This window comes from Dipodomys ordii, unplaced genomic scaffold, assembly GCF_000151885.1.
Source record: "Dipodomys ordii isolate 6190 unplaced genomic scaffold, Dord_2.0 Scaffold61, whole genome shotgun sequence".
NCBI classification, from domain to species: Eukaryota; Metazoa; Chordata; class Mammalia; order Rodentia; family Heteromyidae; genus Dipodomys; species Dipodomys ordii.
The window spans coordinates 6,695,939-6,719,826 of NW_012267277.1; the positions used below are offsets into that span (position 1 = coordinate 6,695,939).

The 23,888-nt window shown below is 40.2% G+C and overlaps 1 protein-coding gene across 1 annotated transcript in view; it reads right to left on the minus strand.

The window, feature by feature from the left end:
- C8a (complement component 8, alpha polypeptide) overlaps positions 1–23,888 on the minus strand; it is a 51,396-nt gene that overhangs the window by 10,350 nt on the left and 17,158 nt on the right. The window contains exons 3-8 of the mRNA XM_013022265.1: positions 22,783–22,927; positions 21,699–21,846; positions 18,955–19,144; positions 17,536–17,736; positions 15,329–15,569; positions 204–326 (exon numbers count right to left, since the gene is read on the minus strand). Of these exons, the coding sequence (XP_012877719.1) occupies positions 204–326; positions 15,329–15,569; positions 17,536–17,736; positions 18,955–19,144; positions 21,699–21,846; positions 22,783–22,927 (1,048 nt within the window). The remainder of the gene's footprint in view (positions 1–203; positions 327–15,328; positions 15,570–17,535; positions 17,737–18,954; positions 19,145–21,698; positions 21,847–22,782; positions 22,928–23,888) is intronic.

Genomic DNA, 23,888 nt, shown 5'->3' on the forward strand with positions numbered 1-23,888 from the left:
CTCCAAAGTGGTCTCAGATCATGATGAATTCAAAACAGAAGCAGGTACACAGGTCCAAGTTTGGGGTAATGTTCATCTGAATATGACTACTGACTTAAAGGGAATCATTTAAGGAAAGAAAATCACTTCCATGCCCCAATTTGTATACCCAAAGGAAGATCTGGCTTCTCTTTTGGGGAGAGCCATTGAAAAGCACTCTCTACCTAGGCCAGATCCAACTTTCTCACAACGTTCTCCCAATAAACATCCTTCAATTTTTATATTATCATCAGAGTCAAAGCCGATGGCACCTCCAATGCAAGTCTTGATATAACTGTCAGTGATACCTGTAGTAGAGACACAGAGAAATACAAAATGTGAGACACTAAAACAGAGCTCATGTGGTTTAGCTAGCTCACAGTAGGAAAAGCAAACTTCAGCTTCAGTGTCTAAGAAAGCTGGATTGAAATCCCAGTTCTTTGACACAGTTTCACTTCACTATATGGTTCCAATCCAAATACCTCTTGATATAAGAAGGGACATGTGTCATATATTCTAATATATTCCTTTGCCCATCTCTTCTTCTAAGTTTCCTTGAAGCAGTGATTCTGATGCATGCATCTCCATATGACCTTGGGCCTAGCACTTTGCCTGAAACATAGGGTACCATTTTGTACAGAATTCCCCTCAGTACAAATGCCTTCCTTCCTCTTTCTTCACCTTCTTTCCACAATCCACTCATGTTTCTATTGAAGTATCATGTACTCCAAGAAGCATTTGGGATCAAAGTAATCCCCATTTTCATCAGAGCTACTGATACATTTTTTTGCCTCAATGATCATATCAATCATAATTCTTTTTTTCAGATCTGCTTTTCACATCCTAGGGAGAGTCAGATTCTTTCTAGAATATATGCTATATATATTCTAGCAATATATCAACATATAATATCACTATATATAATATTACTATATATAATACATATTCTAGCTATATATATGTGTGTGTATATATATATATATATATATATATATATATATATATACACTGTGGGAAATTTGCCTTCTCTCTTCTCTGCAATTCCTGTAAGGACTCTCAGTCCCACATTAGTTATGTGACTTGGTTTATATCCAAGGACCCACTGAGGAATCTTCACTTCACACATGAAGAAAGTGACCCTTAAAGTAACAAAGCTGTCTTGTTTTAGTCATATAGCCCGTCAATGAACAAAGCTGGCTGCCAAGTTTAGTCTGCCTGTCAAGATAGTGCTAGATAAACATACTGAACTGTACTACATCGCTCAACTTTGTCTGTAGCTCATGGAATTTTCTGGAAGTTTTTAACTAGAGTTTACATTTTAAAATAGTATAGCTAGCCAGGTGTAGTGGTACATATCTACTTAGGAGACAGAGTCAGGAGTTCAGGAACAGCTCAGGCAAATTTATCAAGGCTTTGTCTCAAAAATATAATTAAAAACTAAGAGCTGGTAGCCCAGCGTAAGTGGTACAGAACTTGCCTAGAAAATCATTAGGTCCTGGGTTCTATCCCAAATACCATTAAAGCAGAGCCACTCTTTTAAACTGTAAGTACAAAATAATTACTAGTCATAGGGTTATTCTGGCAAGAACAAAGGAAAATAATTTAGGTTTGCCATTTGTCTAAAAACAAATATTTTCAAGGGAGGTATTGAGGATCAATCTTCACTTGTCTGTGTCCCATTGAACTGCAGGTTCAATAAGCTCAAGGGCTTCTGTGCTACTCACTGTTAGCAGAGCCGTTCAGCAGCATAGCACCTGCCATGGTGGAGGAGTTTGGTGCATATTTAGAATAAACAATTGATGAATGATGAGGACCCCAGTGAATAAATGAATGCCTTCAGTCCTTTGGTAAGCCATTCAAGTGGGGAAAAATATTCTTCAAACTTTAAATTCACTGACACCCTTTATGAGCTTGGAAAGGAGCCATGATCCCACAAGGCCTCAGGTTCCATTTATAGAAAGATAAGGGCTGTCCTGAGTGGTGTCCTTTCAGTCACAGCCCTCCATGACTCTATAAATATGGGTTTCTGAACAGCTCTGGAGTTGGAAGTGCCTGGGGAAAGAGACGCTCTGAGCATCACACTGAGTACCAAGTAAGGGGCTGGCTTCTGCCATTTCCATTCAAGCACTTTTAATTTTTAATGCATAACTAATTGAGGAAGATTTAGCATATTTAATTGTTTTGATTAAAAAAGTACTTCAACAGTGATAAACAAAAGTGGATGAAAAGAATTCACGGGCAGAAGCCAGAGTGATTACTTCAGTAAGTGGTGGAGTGCTGTCGAATTAAAGTGACAGGACTGGCTGATGAATGGCGGCCGGAGGAGGCCTGTGGAGCGATTATATTCATGAAGAATCTGCCGACAACCTGTTCCAGCTGCTGGCAGAGCAGAATTCCAGGCTGATTTCAGCTAGGAGACTTGACTGGAAAGGCTTATCTTGTGGCAAGTGGAGGTCTGTGACTCATAAGGGGTCCTAGAACTTGAGAGCTAAAGGCCTTCAGACCCTGAGCCTATCTTCTCATTTAGAGTCAAGATGCAAGAGGTTCATAACAATTAATTATCTCTCATCAGACTCTACAGGAGAAAACGGTCAGTCTGAGATTCTTTTTCCCATCTTTCTTGCTCAGATGCTGGAAATACTTTCGCCAATCCCAGTTATTATATCAGACTATAACTTCAGCTGTCAGAGAGAAAGAACGTAGCAAGCACCTACTATGTACCATCCCAGCACAGGTTTATTTTCCAACATCCTATGTTGGAAAAACAAGACTACTATGAACAAAATGTGAACCTGAAGAGGCCAGGCCCTGCCCTGGGGAAGCTAGCAGGTCTGAGGCAATGGACTACAGAGTGCTTCTGAGGACTGCTAACTTCCCTATACCAAGGCTAAAAGTAAGGAGTTAGCTCTCATCAGAGTCTGTAGGAGATGCCAATTACAGAGCTATCTACAGAAAGCTCGTGAGAAACCAAAAGTCATTAATTGGGGAGGCGGAGGAGAGGTCAAGCCTGTGCCAAAATTCAGGATATGAAACTGGCATTGGGGTCCAGAACCTAGATCTGAGAAACAAAAGCAGAGAGGAAAGAGAGCATAGTGGAAACCATTGTGGAGACCTTGTGTCTCTCAGCCAATTCTCCATTTCTATTTCATGAACAATAAACTTATTGTTCTTAAACCTGGCTGCACACTGGGATCATTTAGAGTATTGATTACAATAAGGATCCTGGAACCCATATCTGCTTGTTCTATCTTTCTGAAAACTTAGAAATCCACTTTTACACATGTATACCAAATGATTCCTAGGTGGAGAATCTGGGGATAGACATGGAGTACCACAATCCTTTAGAGGCTCCCTGGTGGCTTGCTCCTACATGCCAGCATCTACACCCCCTGGCTCAGTCAATGCTTTTGTCAATGCCTTAGATATGGAAGCAGCAGCCTGGCTCACAGAATCTACTCAGTATGAGGATGAGGAACCATCAAAATTCAGAAAAACAAGCATACAAAGGGACCAAAACGAGACTCATCTGGCCAAACTGTAATACCCTACAACCTAAAAACAGAAAACCAAAAAATGATCACCCTGAAGAGTAGATGGAATCCAGCAGACCAAGAGTAAGGTGGTAAAGCCAAGCTCCCTTGGAGTCAATGAACAGGACAATGGCAAGATAACCAAAGCCAGGAGAATATAGGGAGCAAAAGGAGACTGTGCAGAGAACTTTTGTTCCCAACAGCAAAATTCTGCTCAGAAAGGCCTCGTATTCTAAAGTCCACAGTGGAAAGAGGAGGGGATGTGAATAGTGAAGACTGCAAAGAAGTACAAGGATCCCTGGAACTCATGCTTAGATAGTCTGGGGTCAAGAAGACCTGGTAAAGGGACTTCTTGGCAGTTCAGGAGCCGTCTCTGGCCAGATGTCAACTTCCTGTTTCTCTGCGGCTCTTGACAGTGGTACAGATGTAAGAGTTGCCCTGGCATTCCACAGAGTCAGTATATCAGTGTGGCTGCAGCACAGAAGCAGGCAGCTTGACTTCTGAAGTGCCAGAACACAGAAAGTCCTTGTCATTCCCCAGATTAAAAGCATCAGGTAGAAAGCAGTGAGTTTAATGCATTATTTATCTCTTTGCAGCAAACAAACGCCATTCAGGATGCTATGATCTATGTACTAGGTTGCTTTGCTGGGTTGCTTTGCTGAAGTAGTTGCCCCTAAAGACAGCCTAAGAAGGAAAAAAAAAGAATTGTATAGTGTCTGGCCTGCAGTCACATTGGGAAGCATGCCTGGGCTAGCAGGATATATTAGCAGAGTTAGCAGAGCATAGGTTGAGCACCTCTGTGCCTTTACATGTGCTGTTCCTCCTGGTTACAAGGTTCCTTTCTCTCTCCCACTGAGTTTCTCCCTGTGCTCTGGAAGCCTTTCCTCCCTCCTCAAGGGCTCCAATAGTACTCCTGTGCTTCCTTCCAGCACTGTATCCACACCCCAGTACTTTCCAGTTCTTAGCTTGATCTTCCTGGTGGTCTGTGGGGTTTCCAAGGCTCACTGCAGACAGAGCCTGGCATGAACTCAGCCTCCAGGAGTGCTCAGTGATTGCCTGATTCCAACCTCTCTAAACAACCCATCTCAAATGTTTAGGGGTTTGAGGTCTTCCTTTAATGGAAAACACAGATCACAGCTTTGTAATGTTCATGATTAAGAGTTGGTATTTTATAAAGTACTTTCACTTGCTTTTTAGGTCATTGTCTTATTCCAGCTAATGCTTGGGTAATAAGCAGGGGTGACCTGACTCTATTATAGGCCTTCAGGAAAAGGCCATAGTGGGTGGGTGATTCTGAATCTGGTAGAGAATGGGGGAAGCAGAAGAACTTAGAAAATAAGATTCCTTCAACAACATTCCTGCAGTACAGTCTAGTATAGGCTTTCAAGCAAAGAAGACGGAGGAAGCCCCCAGATTTGCTAACTATTATGTGCTAGGTAAGAATGTCCCCATGTTGTCTCCTTTAGCATTTATATTAGTCCACAACTGGTCATTTTTTTCTATTTTAGAAGGGAGTAAATCAAGGTAGTTTAAACTTGTTCCACATTGTGCATTAAGTAAATAACTAAGCAGGACAGGCAAGGTCTGTGTTCAAAGCTTGTGTTCTCTCTGCCGCATTACACTTTCTATAAGAAAGAGTGCTCTGGGAAGTATTTTGACATCGTCTCAGCTTTTCTCCTTTTAAGCAGAAAGCTATTTTCAATTATATGAAAAGTGGAAATTCAAAATCAGGAGAAAATCAGAAGGATGGAGCCGAGTGCCTCTCAGTTCCATGTGTATGCAGATGACTTAAGGGGAGTGGGGACAGAGCCAAGACATCAGGAGTCTGTCAGTCAATCAATACCATCCATCACCGTGAAGCCCAGTTGTCATGGCAACTGGGGATAAAGCCTGGAGCTTGTTAGAATCCAGCAACTGTCTGTTCGGGGTGACTGGTTGGTTGGCGGGCAGAGCAGAAAAAAAAATACCCGCTGGGCCATCCCAGACTGCTTAGCCATTAACATAGACCCCTTCACAATTACCCTCTTCACTGTCCAGTTCAGCCCAGAACTTTTAGGATACAACCTCTAATGAAAGAGCATAAGGAAAATGCCACCAGATGTACAGTTTCTATAGGATTCTGAGCATCCTTACCTGTAGACTGAGTCTCTGCTATAGGACAGGACACTGTGTGTATACCAGTAATGAGATACACACTGGAACCAAGCTACTGCAGCAGTGTGCTGCACCAAGCTAAGGCCCAGGTAAGTGCTGAGCTAAAACACCTAAGACAGAACAAGGAAGACTGAATGCCCACAAGAGTCCAATCTAAGCAAAGCAGAGACCAAAGGATGATTAGCATGACAGGTAAAAAGAGGGGAGGGTGGAAAATCCCAAAAACAAAATAAGAATTGTTTGCTCCATGAACATCACATTTCCTGGCATAACCCAGCACGAGGATTGTCCTCATTTATGCACTGGCCTAGAGGCAAGACCTCCTCAACAGAGTCCAGCCTTCCGGGCAAATCTGGACACTTGTCTATTACTCCTTCTCTCTGTCTCATTTGCAACTTGCCCTGCTGAGGAACCAATCCCCAGCACCTTTTCCACCAGGCAGGAACCTACTCCTACAAATCTGGGAAGAGAAGGTTGAATGCTTTTGGAATCTAGGGAAAAGGAAAGGCCAAACAGGTGGCTTGCTCCCTGATATGTGCTTCAACTCTAGTTAAGCTCTGTTTATTTTTAAAGTTACATTTATAAGCACATATGAATTGTAAAATTGGGTTGACTGTGGTATTTCTATACATAAATGTATTATACTTTGAGCCATTTCACCCCTCTATTTCCTAATACCTTTCACCTCCTCCTGCTCTTTTGTTTCCTCTCTTTAGAAGTTTTAGTAGGTTTCACTGAATACTCTGAGCCCCAAACAAACACATAATTCTCTAGGGTAGAAATCTGTGTCTTGTATCCCAGCATTTCCAGAAATCAGGAAAGTTTGGTAAGGAGTTATTGGAAAGTGTCTATCCTGTGTCTCTAGCTTGCTGACAGATCATGTAATTTGTCAGATTCTCTAATTCTATAATTGTGTAAGTCAAGTTCTTATAATAAAACTGAGTATATATGTATTCATATATATAATATTTACATATAATATTCATAGATACTGTTATTTTATATATTATTATACATTATATATAGATATATTATATATAAAGTATCTCTCTCTCTCTCTCTCTCTCTCTATATATATATATATATATATATATATATAATTTTTGTTCTGGTAGTATTGGGATTTGACCTCAGGGCCTTGCACTAGTTGTGCTAGCTTGCTCACCTGGCACTTGCTACTTGAAGTCCCATAAACTTTTCTGCCTCAGCTGCCTTCAAACTTCAATTATCCAAATCTCAGCCTACAGATAGCTAGGATTACAAATAAAAGCAAATAGCCTTCTGACTAATATTCTTTCTGATGCCTCCCATCAATGGCTACTGTGATTTCTTTTCCTTTATTTAAAATAATTCCATACATATTCAAGTCAATGGCACACATCATTAAAAGTGTTTTGTTGACCACACCCCAAATTTGAAAAAACACATTTAACATGATCTAGACCACACATACTCAGCTAAAAGAAATGTCAGCACTTATGTATATACTCTGATATCTTTCATCCTACTACATTGTATTTCATTATATATTATGCAGTGCTACTTATAACCTTCTAAATGTCTTCTGACAATCAACTAATGGGCTCTGGCCTGCAGTTTATAATAACCTAAATTTGAGGGTAAATAGAATCAAGATGTACTGTACTCATAAAGTGACATATTGAATTGAAACTCTTTTGTACTTAAAGATAATAAAAATTGGAACTAAAATGAAAAAATTAAAAAGACATCCTTGAGACATAGCATGTTGGTTATGATTACAATTTCCTAATTGGACCCACAAATCCACTGAGAGGCAGCTATGTGACTTTAGGCTCGTTATTTAACATCCCATTCTGATTAAGTGAGATAGTGCATTTTAGTGTTGACTCCTGTGTACATCACCTGGAAAGTTTTCGGTTACTGTTGGCTGCCTCAGTCCCACTGCCAGGGTCTAAGATACTGACTAAAGCACTAGAATGAGTCACAGAACATTTGGGGAAAGCAATAGTTACTGGAAAAGTCACAAAACCTGAATCAGAAAAGCTTGGTTCAATACTAAATGTTGAGCTGTTTACTTAAGCTCTTTGGACTTGAGCTTTCTCTGTATAAAAGTGGGGGAATAATAATATAATGCTAATACAATTCCTCATGAAGCTATTATAAAGATCAATTTGAATACCAGATGCGAAAATATATTTGTTCTACAAATATTTGGCGTTATATGTAAATGTGTTTTATTTTTAAAAATTTTCTGATTGATTTAAAAAATAGTGAAAAAGAAAATAGTCACTTAGGGTGGTAGCTAATTTGTCTGTCCACAAAGTAAATCATCCTGACTATAATCAGATGATAATAACAAAGAGAAGCTTTCTATGAACCTCCTGGTGAGAGGGACCATGGATTCATTATGCTGATATCTGGACAGGACCTCCAGTGTTGTGTGCTTAATATGTGTTTGTTGAGCAAAAAGCTAGAGGAAAGGATGGATGAGTAAATGAAGGCAGGAGGTGGGAGAAAGGGGAAGTAGAGCTGTAATTAAATCTGTCCCCGCGGCTTGTTCCATTTTGTGTGTGATGGCCAGCTGGTCCATGGATTCTGACTGGATGGGAATGATCAATGATTGGTTGGATATACTCTACTCTGGCTGGAAGGGTCTTTCCAGGGTCATTGTTATCTGGCATTTATCAGGGGCAAGGATGATAGAAAGCACACTCTGATCTGGGCAGAGTTGTTAACACTTTGAAATATAGTGATGAGAATCCAAAGTGACCTTGACAAATGAGAAGAGCAGTCACTCCAAACCTGGATGAAGCTCTGGAGACATAAACGAATGACCTTGATCAAAAAAATGGGCAGGTAAAGGGGGAGGCGTGATTGCTGAGGTTTCCAGGCCACAGCAAAAGCATCAGCACTACAGGCAGGACATCATGATAATGATTTCCCTTCCACTTGAACAATGTTTCAGAGCTGACTTGTTTCTGAGCCTGGGAGATAGGTCTTCTTATTATCCCCACTTCACAGATGAGAGAACAGTTAAGATTACAGTTTAAATTGTAAGGGTGAAAATAATAGCACAGGGTAATGATAACACAGTTGCCATCTGGATGTGGTTAGACCTCTCCAAAACTCATGTTAAGTGTGCATGCAGCAGTGTTGTGAGATGGGGAGCAGGACTTCAGGACATGCGCAGGTATTGAGATGGAGCACTGTCTTTCTGGTGGGAATGGGTCCATTCTACCAGAGCTGGTCATTGTGCCGTGTTTTATCTCTTGCACAGAGGCCTATTTGCCTATCCACTTTTTTGCCAAGTTATTCTGCAGCTCAAAGTTTTCAGAAGAAGCTGAGAAGATTCCTGTGGTACCATATTCTTAGACATCTCGGCTTTCATAACAGTGAGCCAAAATAAATTTCTGTCCTGGTAAGTTACCTCAGTGAGCAACAGAAAAATGGACTAAGGTCTGTGTCTTTGTGTCCCTGTGAGAGCACCCACACTCTCCTAGAGTGTGTCCCTGCCCTTCTGTTTGTCTGCTTTTTTGTCTGTCTGTTTCCTTGCTTGTTTACTTAATAAAGCTCTGCCAAGTTTAAAAAAAAAAAGAAAAATGGACTAAGATCAACTGCCTACATAATATAGCAGTAACATGCAGCCTACCTACAGTTTAAAGCTAGCCTCAAACTCACAATCTTCCTCAAACTCACAATCTTCCTGTGTCGGCCTCCGGACTGCTGGCATTGCAGACATGAACTACACCTTGCTTCCCAGTAGCCTTTTGAAGTGATGGTTATGTATATATACATACATACGTGCATACATGCATATATACATATATACACATATATCTGCATGCATGTCTATATATATATGAAAAAGCATATATAATATATAAAATATAAATATAAAAGTTTATATATACCTACCTACACACACACATATATATGCATGTATATATGTATAGATACATAGGTATGTATATATGTATATGTGTGTATATATAGGCAAATAGGTATATATATGCAATACACATATATATGTATATATACACATCAAATATACTGAATCTATGAGAGATGACATACTAGCTTCTAAACAGCAGAGCCAGAGTTAAAAACAAACATACTGGAGAAGAGAATTCTATCAATTTTATCACACCTCCAAGCGCTGGCTTTAATGGGGTCACACATGCTACTGATTTCCTTCACAGTAAAGCATCTTCAGAAGTGTTTTCTGAAAGATCTTTGCAAAGCCTTCTTCATATGGACAAAAATCCTACAATCAGTCATGAACCTTTGTAGTTTATAGGTTTGTTAGGATGTCTATTGCATGCATGGTTTCCATGAAAACATTCCTGATGGAGGGAATGATTTCCTCAAATTCTTTAATCAATGGGAAACCTTCTACTTTAGGCTGCATTTTTAAGAGCCAGGAGCACGAAAGCTGAAACAAGTATGTCAACATACGTGTCTACATTCGCCTTAAAAGGGGTCCACTGAACCCTACAGACGGACAATCATGGAATGTCAGTCTAATCACGGATTCTTTTCTCATGCTTGGCTGTAGGAATTAGCAGCAAGAACAGGGCACAGCCTAGTCAGCAGTGGAAAGTACAAAGGGAAAGGGAGAAGAGACCAGGTGGTCATAAAGATAGTAACCAATGACATATATAGAGATAGTCCAAAGGCCAAAGTTACTCCCACACAGGGAGTTCTAACCAAAGTTATGGGAATATAAAGGGGAAATTAGGTTTTAACTGAGACTATTTGTTACTGACTAATGATATTTTGAACATGTAGAAAAAAGGAAAGACAGCCTGCTCCTCAGATCATAGGAACATTATAGTGAGAAAAGGAATGTGAATGTACCCAGTTTGGGCATAGAGGTTGGCACATAATAAGTAGTGGTCAATTTCTTTTTTTTCCTCTTATATCTGATAAACTGGGGAGCTGCTAGCATCTCTGATAGAAAAACAATTCATAAGAGGAGCAACACACCAGGTGTAGGGTGAAGAGAACATGCTGTGAGGATCTCCAATTGACAAAACCTTCTCTTTGCTCCAGAATCCCTCCAATCTATCTAATACTAGCAGACAGCTCTCCTAGGATGCACATATCCTTATTAGCATAGAATGTGTGTGTGTGTGTGTGTCTATTATGTGTTTGTGTTTGCATACATGTACCTCTTTCAAGAGAAGAGTAATTGATGTCTCACAATTCATACTCAGACCATCTGTAAGTTCTCTTAATTCTATTTTCAATGCCAAATCTGCCATATTTCTTCATCTCTATTCTCTAGCCCTTACCCAGAACCAACAAGATTCTCCTGCATTTTCTCCCTGAATTCTCCTTCACCTCCTTTAATCAATGGTGACATAACAGCCAGGTAGTCTGTGGACACAGGATAAAGATCAGAGCATTGCCTGTTAGTGACCCATGTCATTGCAGAAGTATTCCAATGATGTGTGCTATGACCAGCAAGACCCTTGAGGTTTCTCTGGGCCTCTTTTCCCCCAGTTCCTGCCATTCTTACCTTCACTTAGAAGGCTTCAGCCACACATGCTTTCTCTTCTCAAGCATATCCCACTCCTTCCTCTTATAAGGCCTTTGTCCAAGCTATCCACTCTACCAGAGCACCCTCCCCTTGTTTTGGTATCTCCTTTTTATCCTTTGGCTCTCATCTTGGCCTGGGGTTTTTACTATCTCAGAGAGTCCAAGCTCATTCAGCTAAATGAATATTTTTCTTCAACCCCTGTAGTTATTTTTTATTTCTACCAACTGTTCATTTTTACATAGCTGTTACCATAACTTACAATTATATATTGATGAATGGATAGATAGATGGGTCAGTAGATGGAGAGACGGATAAATGGATAGATGGATAAATGGATGAATGGATTTCATCAGTCAACATACATTATTAAGTTCCTACTATATACTAAGCACTATGCTGGGGATCGAATTTGTAGCAAAGAACAAAATAGTTCTGACTCCAATGGAATGCACATTCCAGAAAGTAGAGATTGAAAATAAATATGCATGTATATGATCATGGTAATGATCATGGATGAATGTAAATGCTGATTTGCTGAGAATTAGATAGGATCAAATACCAAATGGAAATTTGGCTCTGTGGACAAGAAAGGGCTCTCTGAAAAAATGGCATTAAAACTGTAGTCTGAATGACAAAAATACTATTACTAGGTACACCTCAGAAGAGAGGGCAGCTAAAACTGGGAACGGCCAATTCAAAGACCATAGGCTAATATAATCAATGATAACACATAAAAGAGAGAGAGAAAGAAAAGCCCTCTAGTAGCTTGATGTGAGATATCGGTGTTTGGCACTATAGGCAAAGGAGAAGGCAGGACAGACATCCCCTTCAGAAGCAAGGTTGGCAGGTCCAGCTGATGGGGGGCAGACAAGAGAAGGATGGAGGGCTGACTTGTTAGTTTCTTCCTCTAGATCACAAGCTTCATAGACAGAGCCTGTGTTCATTTTCTCATTTATCCCATAACACAATCTTGGTCAGCATGGCTAAGTGAACATATGAATGCATGAAGAAACAAAATAATGGGAGAAAAGGCAGGGGCTTGTCAAGTCAGGAGTCCCAGAGATAAGGGTGCCCAGACAAGGTTTAGAGAGTTGATTTAAAGCGGATCAGTTAAGGGACCCCCAACTGAAGGGAAAAAACTCACAAATGAGGGAATAATATTGTATAGGAGGCAGAAAACATACAAAATAAATAGAATAGTATCACCAAAGTGCTTGCTCTGCCCAAGGTCAGATTTCAGCCCAAGAATTGGGCCACAGTCCAGAGAAAACAGAACAGAGAATGCCATTTTTTCTTTGATACAAAGAGAGATAATGAAAGTCCCAAAAAGGGAATAAAGGAGAAAAAACGACCGCTTCCATAAATTCAAATGCAACCCTGAACTGTTTCCTGCGGAAGGTACAAAGCTGTCAGGTGCAACCCTTGAGGAAGTTTTAGGATCTCATTGAAGTGTAACATCACCTTCCTAACATCCAAGACTTACCTAGATTTTTTGATGCATGGTTTTGTGCTGTCATTCAGGGAGAAGTATTTGATCTGAAGGACACACTAGAAGAAAACACTGTTGTGCAGCCTCTGGAATAAATCCAGAGAGGATCTAAGGCAAACTCAAGGACAAAGGATTCCCTCAGCACAGACCGATTCACCTAAACTCTATCCCATTCCAAGCTCAGCCATTTGAAGACATGAATGTACCCCACCCAGGATGTCTCTTAGAATCAAGCCCTTAATTGAATATAAATTAAATTCCTATAGATCAAAGCTACAGAAAGAGAAAAAGACAATGATAAAGAGGAATGACAGGGAAGATGGAGAGATGAAAGATATCTACCTAGAAAGAAAGGGAATGAGAAAGAAAACCAGCCAAACATTAGATAGGAAAAAGGCTGTGTGTGTGATGTTATTTGTCAAAGGGAAAGAAGGTAGAGACATTTTTGTTCTTTGTAGGTTAATATGTAAATGACATTCTGATTTATTAGCGGTCTCCAGCAGATGAGGTGATGATTAGCACATTTCCATATTTATAGAAAAGCAACACTAACTTTCTGGATTTATAGAAAATCAGCCCTTCACAAATAGCAAATTGTGCTATTATCGACATATGGTTTTCTATAAACAGAGCTGAGGTAATTATCCTGGGACAATTTGTTGGTGGGCTCCTTTTGAATATTAACCACTTTGCAAGCCCATTTCAGCCCCACAGATTTTTAAAGAGGAGGGGCCACTACATACCCCCAGGCAATTAACGAGTAATCTAACACTAAAGACAGGAACCAAAATGAAAGGCTCTACCCAAACCACCAGTGAGGAAAACCACAGGTCCTAGGGCCCTGAGGCCAGATTCCTGCAGTACTAGGCAAATTCATTTACTTCCCTAATGAATCTCATTGGTTTGGAGGCTAACACCCACCAACCTGCAAGTGTTGCCATAAAAACTGGAAAAGAACATATGTCATTGAATTTAGTCCTCAACAAATGCCCATACGTTTTCCTTACTCAAATTTGGAATGATTCTAAATGATGGCTCAAATAGCTTTTCAGACTCAAAATAATGATATACAATGTTTATTTAGTATCGTGATGATGGTATATGTGTGCATGTCTTTAATTGGAAATGTTAAGCAATAATTTACCTTTGGTGACTATAATCTACTATTTTATTTTCTCCTCTATCTGTAAATTGTTTCTACTCAAAATTTTCCTTGTGATCCATACATTGATTTTTGAGCCTTACTATTGGATTGCAACCTGCAGCTTGAGAAATATTGTGTTGCAAGAGGGTGGAAACACCATTCTATCTAGCACAGACAGGATGCTCAATAGAGTACTCTGAATCATTGCTTTTTTGAAGTAGATAAATAGACAGGTAGACAGACAGACAGACGACAGACAAACAGACAGACAGACAGAGGTGAGTTAATGAATGATCCTACCTAGGAGCTTGAATCAATGCTCTGTCTTGTTAAGCCTTCTCACTTTGTGTTAAGCTATATTGAGCACTAAAGAGATTAAAAAGATTCAAACATGATACATGCTTTCAAAAAGCCTAGCTATCTTTCAAAATCAGTTATAACAAAGACTAAACAGTGTGGAATTTACAGAAATATATTGAAGAAGAGAATTAATACCCTAGCCTGGTATAGTCAGGAAAATGTTTTAAATTTGGAAATTTGAATTTGGCTTTATAATATGGATAGATCTCTCAACTACAGCCAGTATAAGAATCACTCCAAAATTTTGTAAAAGCACAGCTTCCACTCCAATTTTTTTTTAATTAAGTGAGGTATGGGGTGAAGTTCTGAGAATTCACTTACTAATAAGCTTCAAGTTATGCAATGTGACCAGTTGGAGCCCTACACTTGGAGAAGTCCTGTTCTGGTAAGATAACTAAATTCGTGAAGTTTGTTTATGCCAGGCTAAATCACCCTAGACATTATTCTTGATCATTCAGGACTCTAGGCAAGGATGCAAAATTATGGGATCTTGTAAAGTAGGAAGCTCAACCTGGTCACAATTGCTGAGAGGGATTGGAAGGAGTGACAGGCCCCAGACACCATCTGGATGGAGGTTTAGGAGTAAGTGACAGACAAGAGCCAGCTTACTACTGAAGGATGGAAATGAAGAAAAGATGGTGGATGAGAAAGAACTGAGGTCCTAGAAAGTTACAGGAGTGAAGCAGAAGAGAGGATCCTGGTTGACTTTGCCTTTTAGCTTCATTAACTGAAGGCAAGTACCAGTACCAAACAAAAAAAAAACCAACCACATCTATAGTCAAAACAAGTTTTCACTTTCTTGAAATTTAGAGGTAACTGTGAGGTAATATGAAACACCTATTATAGGGAGCCTAGACAAGTCTAGGTTCAAATTCTTTCTCTCATGCTTATTAGCTGTTTATTGTGATGGATGGCACCTCCCTAAAAACAATGATAACTCTGAGAGCAAAACAGGATCACCCAGAGATCCATCAGTGCTTAGACAACAATCCATGACAGGTGGTGTGTGTGTGTGTGTGTGCATGTGTGTATGTGTTTTTGTGTGTATGTGTGTGTGATACATGTTTGTGTATTGATCATGGCATGCCTGTAGCTTCTGCTCTACTCACCAAATAATTCCATTTTTTCTCTGTCAAGCACCAGGATATATTCATAAGTGCCACCCATGGATCCAGAGGTGATGTAGTGGGTGCCATAATCGTCGATAAACTTGGCATATAGGCCATAATTGTATTGCTCTGGAAGCTCCATTAATGACTGTAACATTCCTTCATCCAGCATAATATCATGCCTCCTCATCTTAAAATGGGCAGTCTGAACCTTTGTGAAAATTCTCATAAAGTTGTATCTCTGCCAAAAACAATTACCATTGAATGAGGCAACAGCACAAAGACAGATCACTTTTTATGATATGAGATAATGCAAACTGTCAGTTTTCAGTAGCTTAGGAAAATAGATAAGCATAAATGCATGGAATAAAATAGATCTTTACAAGCATGCATTGGATGCCAATGGATGCCACACTTCTTCTCCTGTGCATTCATAAGCTCCTCTATGGTTTCAGTTCAATCAACTCCCACCTGGGTTAGTTCCCATAATGGCCTCGGCACTGTTCTTCCCTCTTCTATTCTGACTCAAGTGCATTGTCATCTCTTTACATCCCCTCAGCACAGTTCAATCATATCTATATGTAAAATGGAGCATGTTTGATGACATAGTGACATGTCATTTAATAAATTGAACAATTACCAACTATGCCTGTGGTTGTATGCATTTTGCAAGGTACAAAGGAAATGATCTTCAATGAGACAAGCCCCTGCCCTCACAAAGCTTGTATTCTAGTAGTAATCTTTTTTTATTTAGTAACAAAGAAAAAAGCAGCAACGTTGTACAGTGGGTATGAGAGAGAGCTCCAGAAGGGCATGTTGAGTAAGTTTTAGAGTAATATGGTCATTTGTAGGCCTTTCTCCAGGTAATGAAAACCTTGATTCAAAGTGATAATGAAAGTCTGAAGAGACCACTTGCTTTTAGGACAGTCCATACTAACATTTATAACAAGAACTCAGAGCAATAGTTACCCTTCAGATCAATAGCTAATTTGTGCAAAGCTTCAGAATTCAATTTGTACTTGTTGAGTAAGTTAATTTTTATAACTGTGTTTTCACCACCAAAGCTAATGTTTTGAACTTCAAGTAGATCCATAGTCCTGATACCAGTGTTACTGAGGCTTTTGGGTGCATTTCGAATCGATTCAGTAAATGATAACCATGATAACCTCTCCATCCTCATTACTCCCTCATTTTCCCTTCCATCCTCTGCTGCTGACAGCTTGTGTGAGGCGTTTGTCACCTCAAGCCTCTGCACATGCTGATTCCCACGACTATATTTCTATAGTTGTGGTGTAAAATGCCCCTAGATGACCATGCATTAGAGGTTGCTTCCCAGTATGTGACATGGCTGGGATGGTGGTAAAGCCTTAGGAGGTGAAGTCTAGTGGGAGGTCTTTAGGTCATTGGAGGTGTGCCCCCCCAAGGGAACTGTAGGACTTGGGTCCCTTTTTCTCTTTCTTTTCTTCCTGGTTATTGTGTGAGCAATTTGCTGCACTGTCATTTCTGGCAGTTTCCATCCAGCACCTGTGTCAGAGACCTAAAACAATACACATGCCCCTTCTTGGACTGGACTCTCCAAAATCACAAGTTAAATAAACCTTGTACCATTTAAGTTAATTCACAGGCACTTTACTACAGTATCAGAAAGCTGATTAATACAAACACCTTCTCCCAATACCTGTCTCCCTTTGTCTGGTCATTTATAGTAGTCTTTGAATCTTAGTTCAGATGAATGGCCCCTCCGCAAGGAACAATTTTTTTAACCCTTCCAGACAATAGAGAGTAGTAAATATTTGACAGACAAATGAAAGACTTATTGACCATAACAGTTTTCTTATCTATTTAGAAAACCAAAGCTTGTTGTTGAAACCTCCCAAGTCAAATGTAGAAGGTCTAGCAGTTTATCTTCAACACATTACCAGCTTATATGTTTCACTATAAGCTCCAGGTAACCATGAAAACAGATATGGGGGAGGGGTAAAATGATAAGAGTTTTAATCTTAGAGTCCAATTTTATTCCCTTTGTGATGATTCTGTGTGCAAAAGCTTAATAAGAAAAACAAACATGATTACCACTGATCAGACATTTCCAATTATACAAGCAAATTAAGGTTCAATTACTACTGTACTTTTTAATGCAATTAAGGTAATACGTGTTCAGTGTAGATTACAGAAAACTGTGAGGCACAGACATTATGTTTTAATACCTTCTTATTATACTTGTTTAACTTCTTCAAGAACGAAGCTTCATCTGACTGGGATACCCCTACATTCACCATTACAGACCTGTCTGCTGGGCCTATACCAAGGGTCAGACCACTTGACTGAAACTTCTCATTTTTTACTTTAGAAAGGAGGTCATTCACATCATCATATAATTCTGAGGAGATGCCAGTGTCTGCCAGGGGCTGAAAAAAAACAAGTAAATTTTAGTTCTGTGCACAGAGACTATTTTTTAAATATGTTTTTATTGTAAAAATAGTGTACAGAGGGATTACAGTTACATGAGGAAGGTAATGAGTACATTTTCTATCAAGCATTGTTACCTCTTCCTTTGTTTTATATATGACCATAATATAAGATGATGTTATCAATAGTTTCCTTGAGTAACTTGAGGGTAGGAAAGATGTGTTAAGATAATAGTTCAAAATCATCTTGGTATCTGATTGTATTGATAAAACCTGTACAGATACAATATGCACAACTACTTTATGCTATGTGTATGGATTCACTCTTCTAGATGATATGTAGCCTAGCCTTACTTTAGTAGACCTCAGTTTGAATCTTGCCTTTGCCACTTACTGCAGTAAAGTAGGTAGGTACTGGTATTTTATTGCTTTATATCTCATTCTTGTACCAAAATGGGGCAATGGTGATATCTATTTCATGTTGCCATTGTGAAGATGAAGTGGGATAATTGATATAGAAGTTGGAGTCTTAACATGAGGCAAGCATTTATCATGTGTACCATATGTGCATAGCACCTCAAGGGTGTGAGTAAGGAAATGAACCACCATGAACAGGGTCTGGAACTGACTGTGAGCTATGTGATGCTCTGAGGGACCAGAAGACCATGGAATTTCAGACATGAAGAGTCTTATGGATCATCAGCAATTTGCAAGCACTTCAGAACAAAGGAAACTTTTATTCTAAACAAAATCATGGACAAAACGAAGATATGAAAATGACCAATGTGAGCTGCAGGGATGTGAATCTTAGAATCCTGCCCATCTATGCTATGCACCTACTTTAAAGATTAAGAGAGTGTGTCAGCAAGGGACAGGGTCTGATTGCTCATGGCCTTACATCATTATAGCCTCTAATAGCCACACTTTGGGATGAGTCTTCTGACTGGCACTGAGGGCCCAGATTGATCTTGGAATGCAGCCAATGTTGAACAGGTGGGTAGCCCTACTCACCATTATTCCCTCTCCCTAGTGCTGCCCTTACTTCTCAGCACCATCAACACCGAGTTGGGTGTTAGGGACACACGTGTGAAGGGACCTAAAGCCACAGGTAAACTCTATGGAAAATAAAGGCCTCCAGAGCAAAGCTTCTCCACTAATAAACTTCTCCTTCTACCCCTCATCCTGCAGTAGCCTGAAAGTGCATCTGTTCAGACTTACTTCAAAGTGGTACTTTAGGAAGTTGTAGGGTTTCCGGAAGTATTTTTCATCCTCTCCATAGTACAGACGCTCACAGGTGGGGTCATAACGAAGCTCCCTCCATTCCCCATTGTATACCGTCTCACACTGGCCCCCATAATACCTGGCATCATACACACTCTGAGTTTCCTTCTGGGTCAGGATATTGTACCTACATTAACAAAAAAGATAGCTTCTAGGAAGGAGCTTCAAGAAAGCCAGAGATAAATGTTGTCTTCTAGAACAGTTTGCAGTTGGTAGACTGAGCAGTGGTTTCTCAAACTGTGTACTTTGGAACCCCAGGGTTTCATTGACTACCTTAAGGCTCTTAACTGGGAGTTAAGACAAGAGGGCTAGGCCGGGTCCCCCAAGTGTCCTTTAGCCAGAGCATCTAGACAGCTCTGTTCCACATCTGAACCAGTGCCCTTACATAGTTGTTGAGTAAATTCTGAGGAACCAAGATCACAGCTCTGCCCTATCTAGCTCCTTGACCATAGGCAATTCATTTAATTTCCCTGTGTGTTAATTTAGCCATTTTTATAAAGAAATTAGCAAGACTACTGCCATCATAAAGGAATCATAAACATGCTTAACATATGCTAAGTAAGAACTAAATAGATAGTCCTACTGTGCTATTGTTAGTGTTATTTCAGAAAGGCTCTACTACTAAGAAGTGAGCTGGAAATAGCAGTTGTGAGGCCCAGTGCAAAGGCTGAGACTCTAATCTCCAGAAAGCCATTGTCTGAGATGTCAAATGAACACAGTGCAACAGTCATGTTCTGCAACTGTGACTTTGTTAATAGAGCAAAAGCAAGTGGGTTGGCTGAGAGCTCTAATACTCAAAACTCAAAGCCTCTTAAGATACAAATAATAAAAACATCTCTGAAACTCCTATTTAGCCTTTAAGACCCAACTCAAATGATACCTCCTTTATATAGCCTTCTTTGTACATAGTCAAACTTCGGACATAGTCAATTCCCTCCTAGGCTCCCATAGCATTTAGCACTTACCACTGGCACAGCACATACTGTTATTGTGTATGCTGCCTGTAACAAGGCACAATGACAGAAAAAGAACATGAGATAAATTGTGAATATAACCTACCTCAAAAGATAAATGGGTAATTATAGAGCATCTGACAGAGAATAAAAATTCAATGTATGTTAACTTCCTTTTTTGCTTCCTTTCTCTATCTCTTTCTTCTTATTAGTAGAAATGATGTATTAATAGCTATGATGAATTGAATACATGCTAAACTAGACATTTAGCATACATTAACTTTCAACCTCTTCACAATTTTGCAAATGGAGAAATTGAAGCTCCAAAAATTAAGATACTTGCCTATAGTCACAGTTGAATTTTTCTAAGATGTTTTTTGACAGTAAAAATCTAAGTTCTTTACCTTTATTCCATCCTGCACTTTCTAACTCCCTATCTGCTGAATATGCTTCTTCCGCTGGCTCATAAATATAGCCTCTATAACAGACCAAACAAAGACTCAAAACAGCATTGAGCCTAAATATTGTACTGTAACCATTAAAGATTACGAAAACCTAGATGTATTTGGAAAAGCTGTTTGCAAAAGCCCCAGTGGAAGAGAAAAGGTGTAATCTAAAGGACTACTATTATTATGAACAGAAGCTCTCCCAATCAGATATATGCATAAAAATAGGTATATAAGAAAGGTCATTACAGGGCTGGGAAGGTGGCCCAGTGGTAGAGCACTTGCCTTGCATGCATGAGGCCCTGGGTTCAATTCCTCAGCACCACATAAGCAGAAAAAAAAAAAAGCTGGAAGTGGCACTGTGGCTCAAGTGGTAGAGCACTAGCCTTGAGCTGAAGAGCTGAGGGACAGCGCCCAGGCCCAGAGTTCAGGCCCACAACTGGAACCCCCCCAAAAAAAGAAAGAAAGAAAGTTCATTACAGCATTGTTTATTAGAGGGGAAAAAGCCTAATTATCTTTCTACAAGAAGTGGTCAACTAGATTATCCCAGTGCCATACTATGGAAGAGTCATTAAACTCTTTTGTTAAATGATCAGATGGTAAATTTATTAGGCTTCATAGGCCATAGGCCTCCATTGCAAGTACTCAACTCTGCCATTGTAAGATGAAAGCTATGTTCTAATCAAACTATTTTTCTGTTTTTTTTTAAAAAAAAAAAAACAACCAGACACTATTTTAAACCATCAGGTCGTAGTTAACATGATGCCTGTTATAAAATATTGCTGCTTAGTAAAAGGAGATTGGATAGATGGGGGCTGGGAATTCATCGAACTATACTACTAAAGTGAGTTATGTATAACATAATTATACTTATGTTCCCCCGTCTTTAATGCACAATGTATTTGTTTTCCAAACATTAGATAGTTAATGCATTAACTTATCCAGAAGTTCTTACGCCATCTGTTAATAGGAGTGAGCTCTTCAGAAAGAAGAGACAGAGGGTGGTGAGGAAGGTATAGATAGGGGAGGGTGCATGAAGATTCTTGGTGATTAAACTCAGGAGCTCATGCTTGTTAAGCACTCGACTACTTGTGCCTTTACCAGACCTGCAGCCCCTTTTTGCATTCATTGTGGGAAGGAACCCATAAGCCACCTCAGACATAAGAGAGGGAGGCTTGTGGAGGTTTCCGAAGAAAACCTCCAAAACAGGCTGTTCTTTCTCCAAAACGGCTGCTCAAGGAGGAGGAGAAATCATCCCTCATTCTAAAGACTGGCGACTCACCCCAAGGCCACCCTGTCTGATCCCGGAATCGGTTCATACTGACTGCAGTCGTCTGCGCTAGCCCTGACATCTTCACAGTCTTCCTCATCAGATCCATCAAGGCAGTCCCTGTCTCCATTACACACGAGGTGACGTTTCAGGCAGCGACCTAGAAAAAGGCAAAGCAGAGGCTGCTGCTGAGACCCCTGGACCCCCCTGACCTGTGTCCAGTCCCCAAGCATTTTTACCTGTTGCCCTCCCAGCTCCCCATCCTCTCCTCAGGGTCTCAGCTCTCCTTCTGGCCTCCTTAGCTCTTGCCATTGCCTCCAGCTCAGACCTGCCCACCCCTCCCACTTTTATCCAGCCTCCACATTGCTGCTCCTGCAATCCTAAAATGTCTGTCTGGCCTTACCATCCCTTTGCTCTGTTGTTTGCCAATAGCTTCCCAAAACCCTCTTTCAAATGCCACAGTTACTAGGTTAGTATAGTGGTCCTCGCCTGACTCTCTTTCCAAAGTTCTGATGCATGTAACATGATTATGTCCTCAATCTTCATGTTTTCGCATGTTCTTTCTCTCAGAAACTTATTATTATTTTCCAGTCCAGCTCAAAGACCATGTTAGGCAGCCATCCCTGCCTCCTGAAAGAGAATGTGGGCCACTCCTGCTGGACCTACATAACCAGGTACTTAATGTCCGTTCCAGTGGTCATCACATGATATTGTAATTGCCCTCTTATAAGTCAGACTAGGAGAATCACAAGGGCAGGTATATTGTTTTATCTCTTTATTAACCTCAGCTGTACACTTTCTGGCATATAATACCCAGTAAATCCTTGTGAAGAGAGTGGGTGGATAGATGAATTGTCCTTTTTCCTTGAATTAATCAACAAACGTTCCTACAAACGTCAACCAAGATTCGATGGATTGCAGATTTGACTTAAAATGCAGATTCTGGGGCTGATTCCCAAACCTTGGGAATGAGAGACAATCTCTGGGGGAAAGGGTTAAGGATATGCACTTCAACAACCCCCCCCCCCGGGCACACACGAGCTTTGCTTGTTATGTTTGACAGACACTGCTGTAATACCACAGGAGCACTACTCACCTGTCTCCTTACACTGGAAATCCTGTCCACACTGTGCTTGCTGAAGACAAGGTGCGGAGCTGTAACAGCTGGCATGATCCCAGATATCACCACTGCAGATGGCTCCCCCAAACTTGCTTGGCTGCAAGAGGCTCCGGTATCGGTACTAAATCAGATTTAGAACAGACACAGTCTTGTCAGTCAATCACCCAGGGCTGGTGCAGACAGGAACATAAGGAACAACTGTCTCATGATTGAGAGCTGCCTATAGAGCTGTCTTCTGGGGGGACAGATGTGCATAAACAGTGGTATTTAACCAGAGGAGGCAGAGTCACAAGCTGAAATACTGCAGGGGAACTTCCGGCACCACAGGAAAGACTGTATGCTAGAATGATTTGAGGGTCTTTCTGCTTGCTGTTCCTTTGTTCAACCAGTTAACAGCCATTTCTCCAGCTTCCTGGTATAGCTCCTCCCAAAAGCCTTTGCTAACTCAATAGCATATTTGACACTTGTGTGTGCTTTCTCTCTCTACTAGCACTTGTCAGAAAAGGTTGTGTGGACTATCCACTTGTTTGTCTATCTTTCTAACAGTCTATGTGCTTTTTGCATGGGAGGGAGACGAGGATTAAAGACGAGGATTAAAAATGCATGTGGCTTCATGCATTTGAACTTGATGTACTGTCAGGTGCATTCCTAGGAGCATTTGTAAGAACTGCTTTTCCTTTCCAGCCTTGCTTATGGCCATTTCATCCCCTCTTTCCTTTGAATATGAACCATCTTTTCAATTATAGGGGTGCATAAATATAAACCTGGCCCTGCTGACACAGAGAAGCCCTTATGCCTTCGTTGTAGAAATTGCTTCAAGAATTGACCGTGACTCAACCCAGGCCAGTCATAGTCCAAACTAGGAATTTTGTTTTATTTTACTTCAAAATACAGCAGATTTTTCTTGAAATTGCAGGAAATTATGGGCATTGAGAGGTTGCCTTGATTATTAAAAAGAGTCCATGCAAGATTTGGAAGGGACAAGAGAGTTGTGAAGATGTCATCTGAATCTGTGAGTCCAAACTTGGGTGCTGATAACAGGGAATTATTAATAGAAGAACAGAAGATAATTAAAATCATTT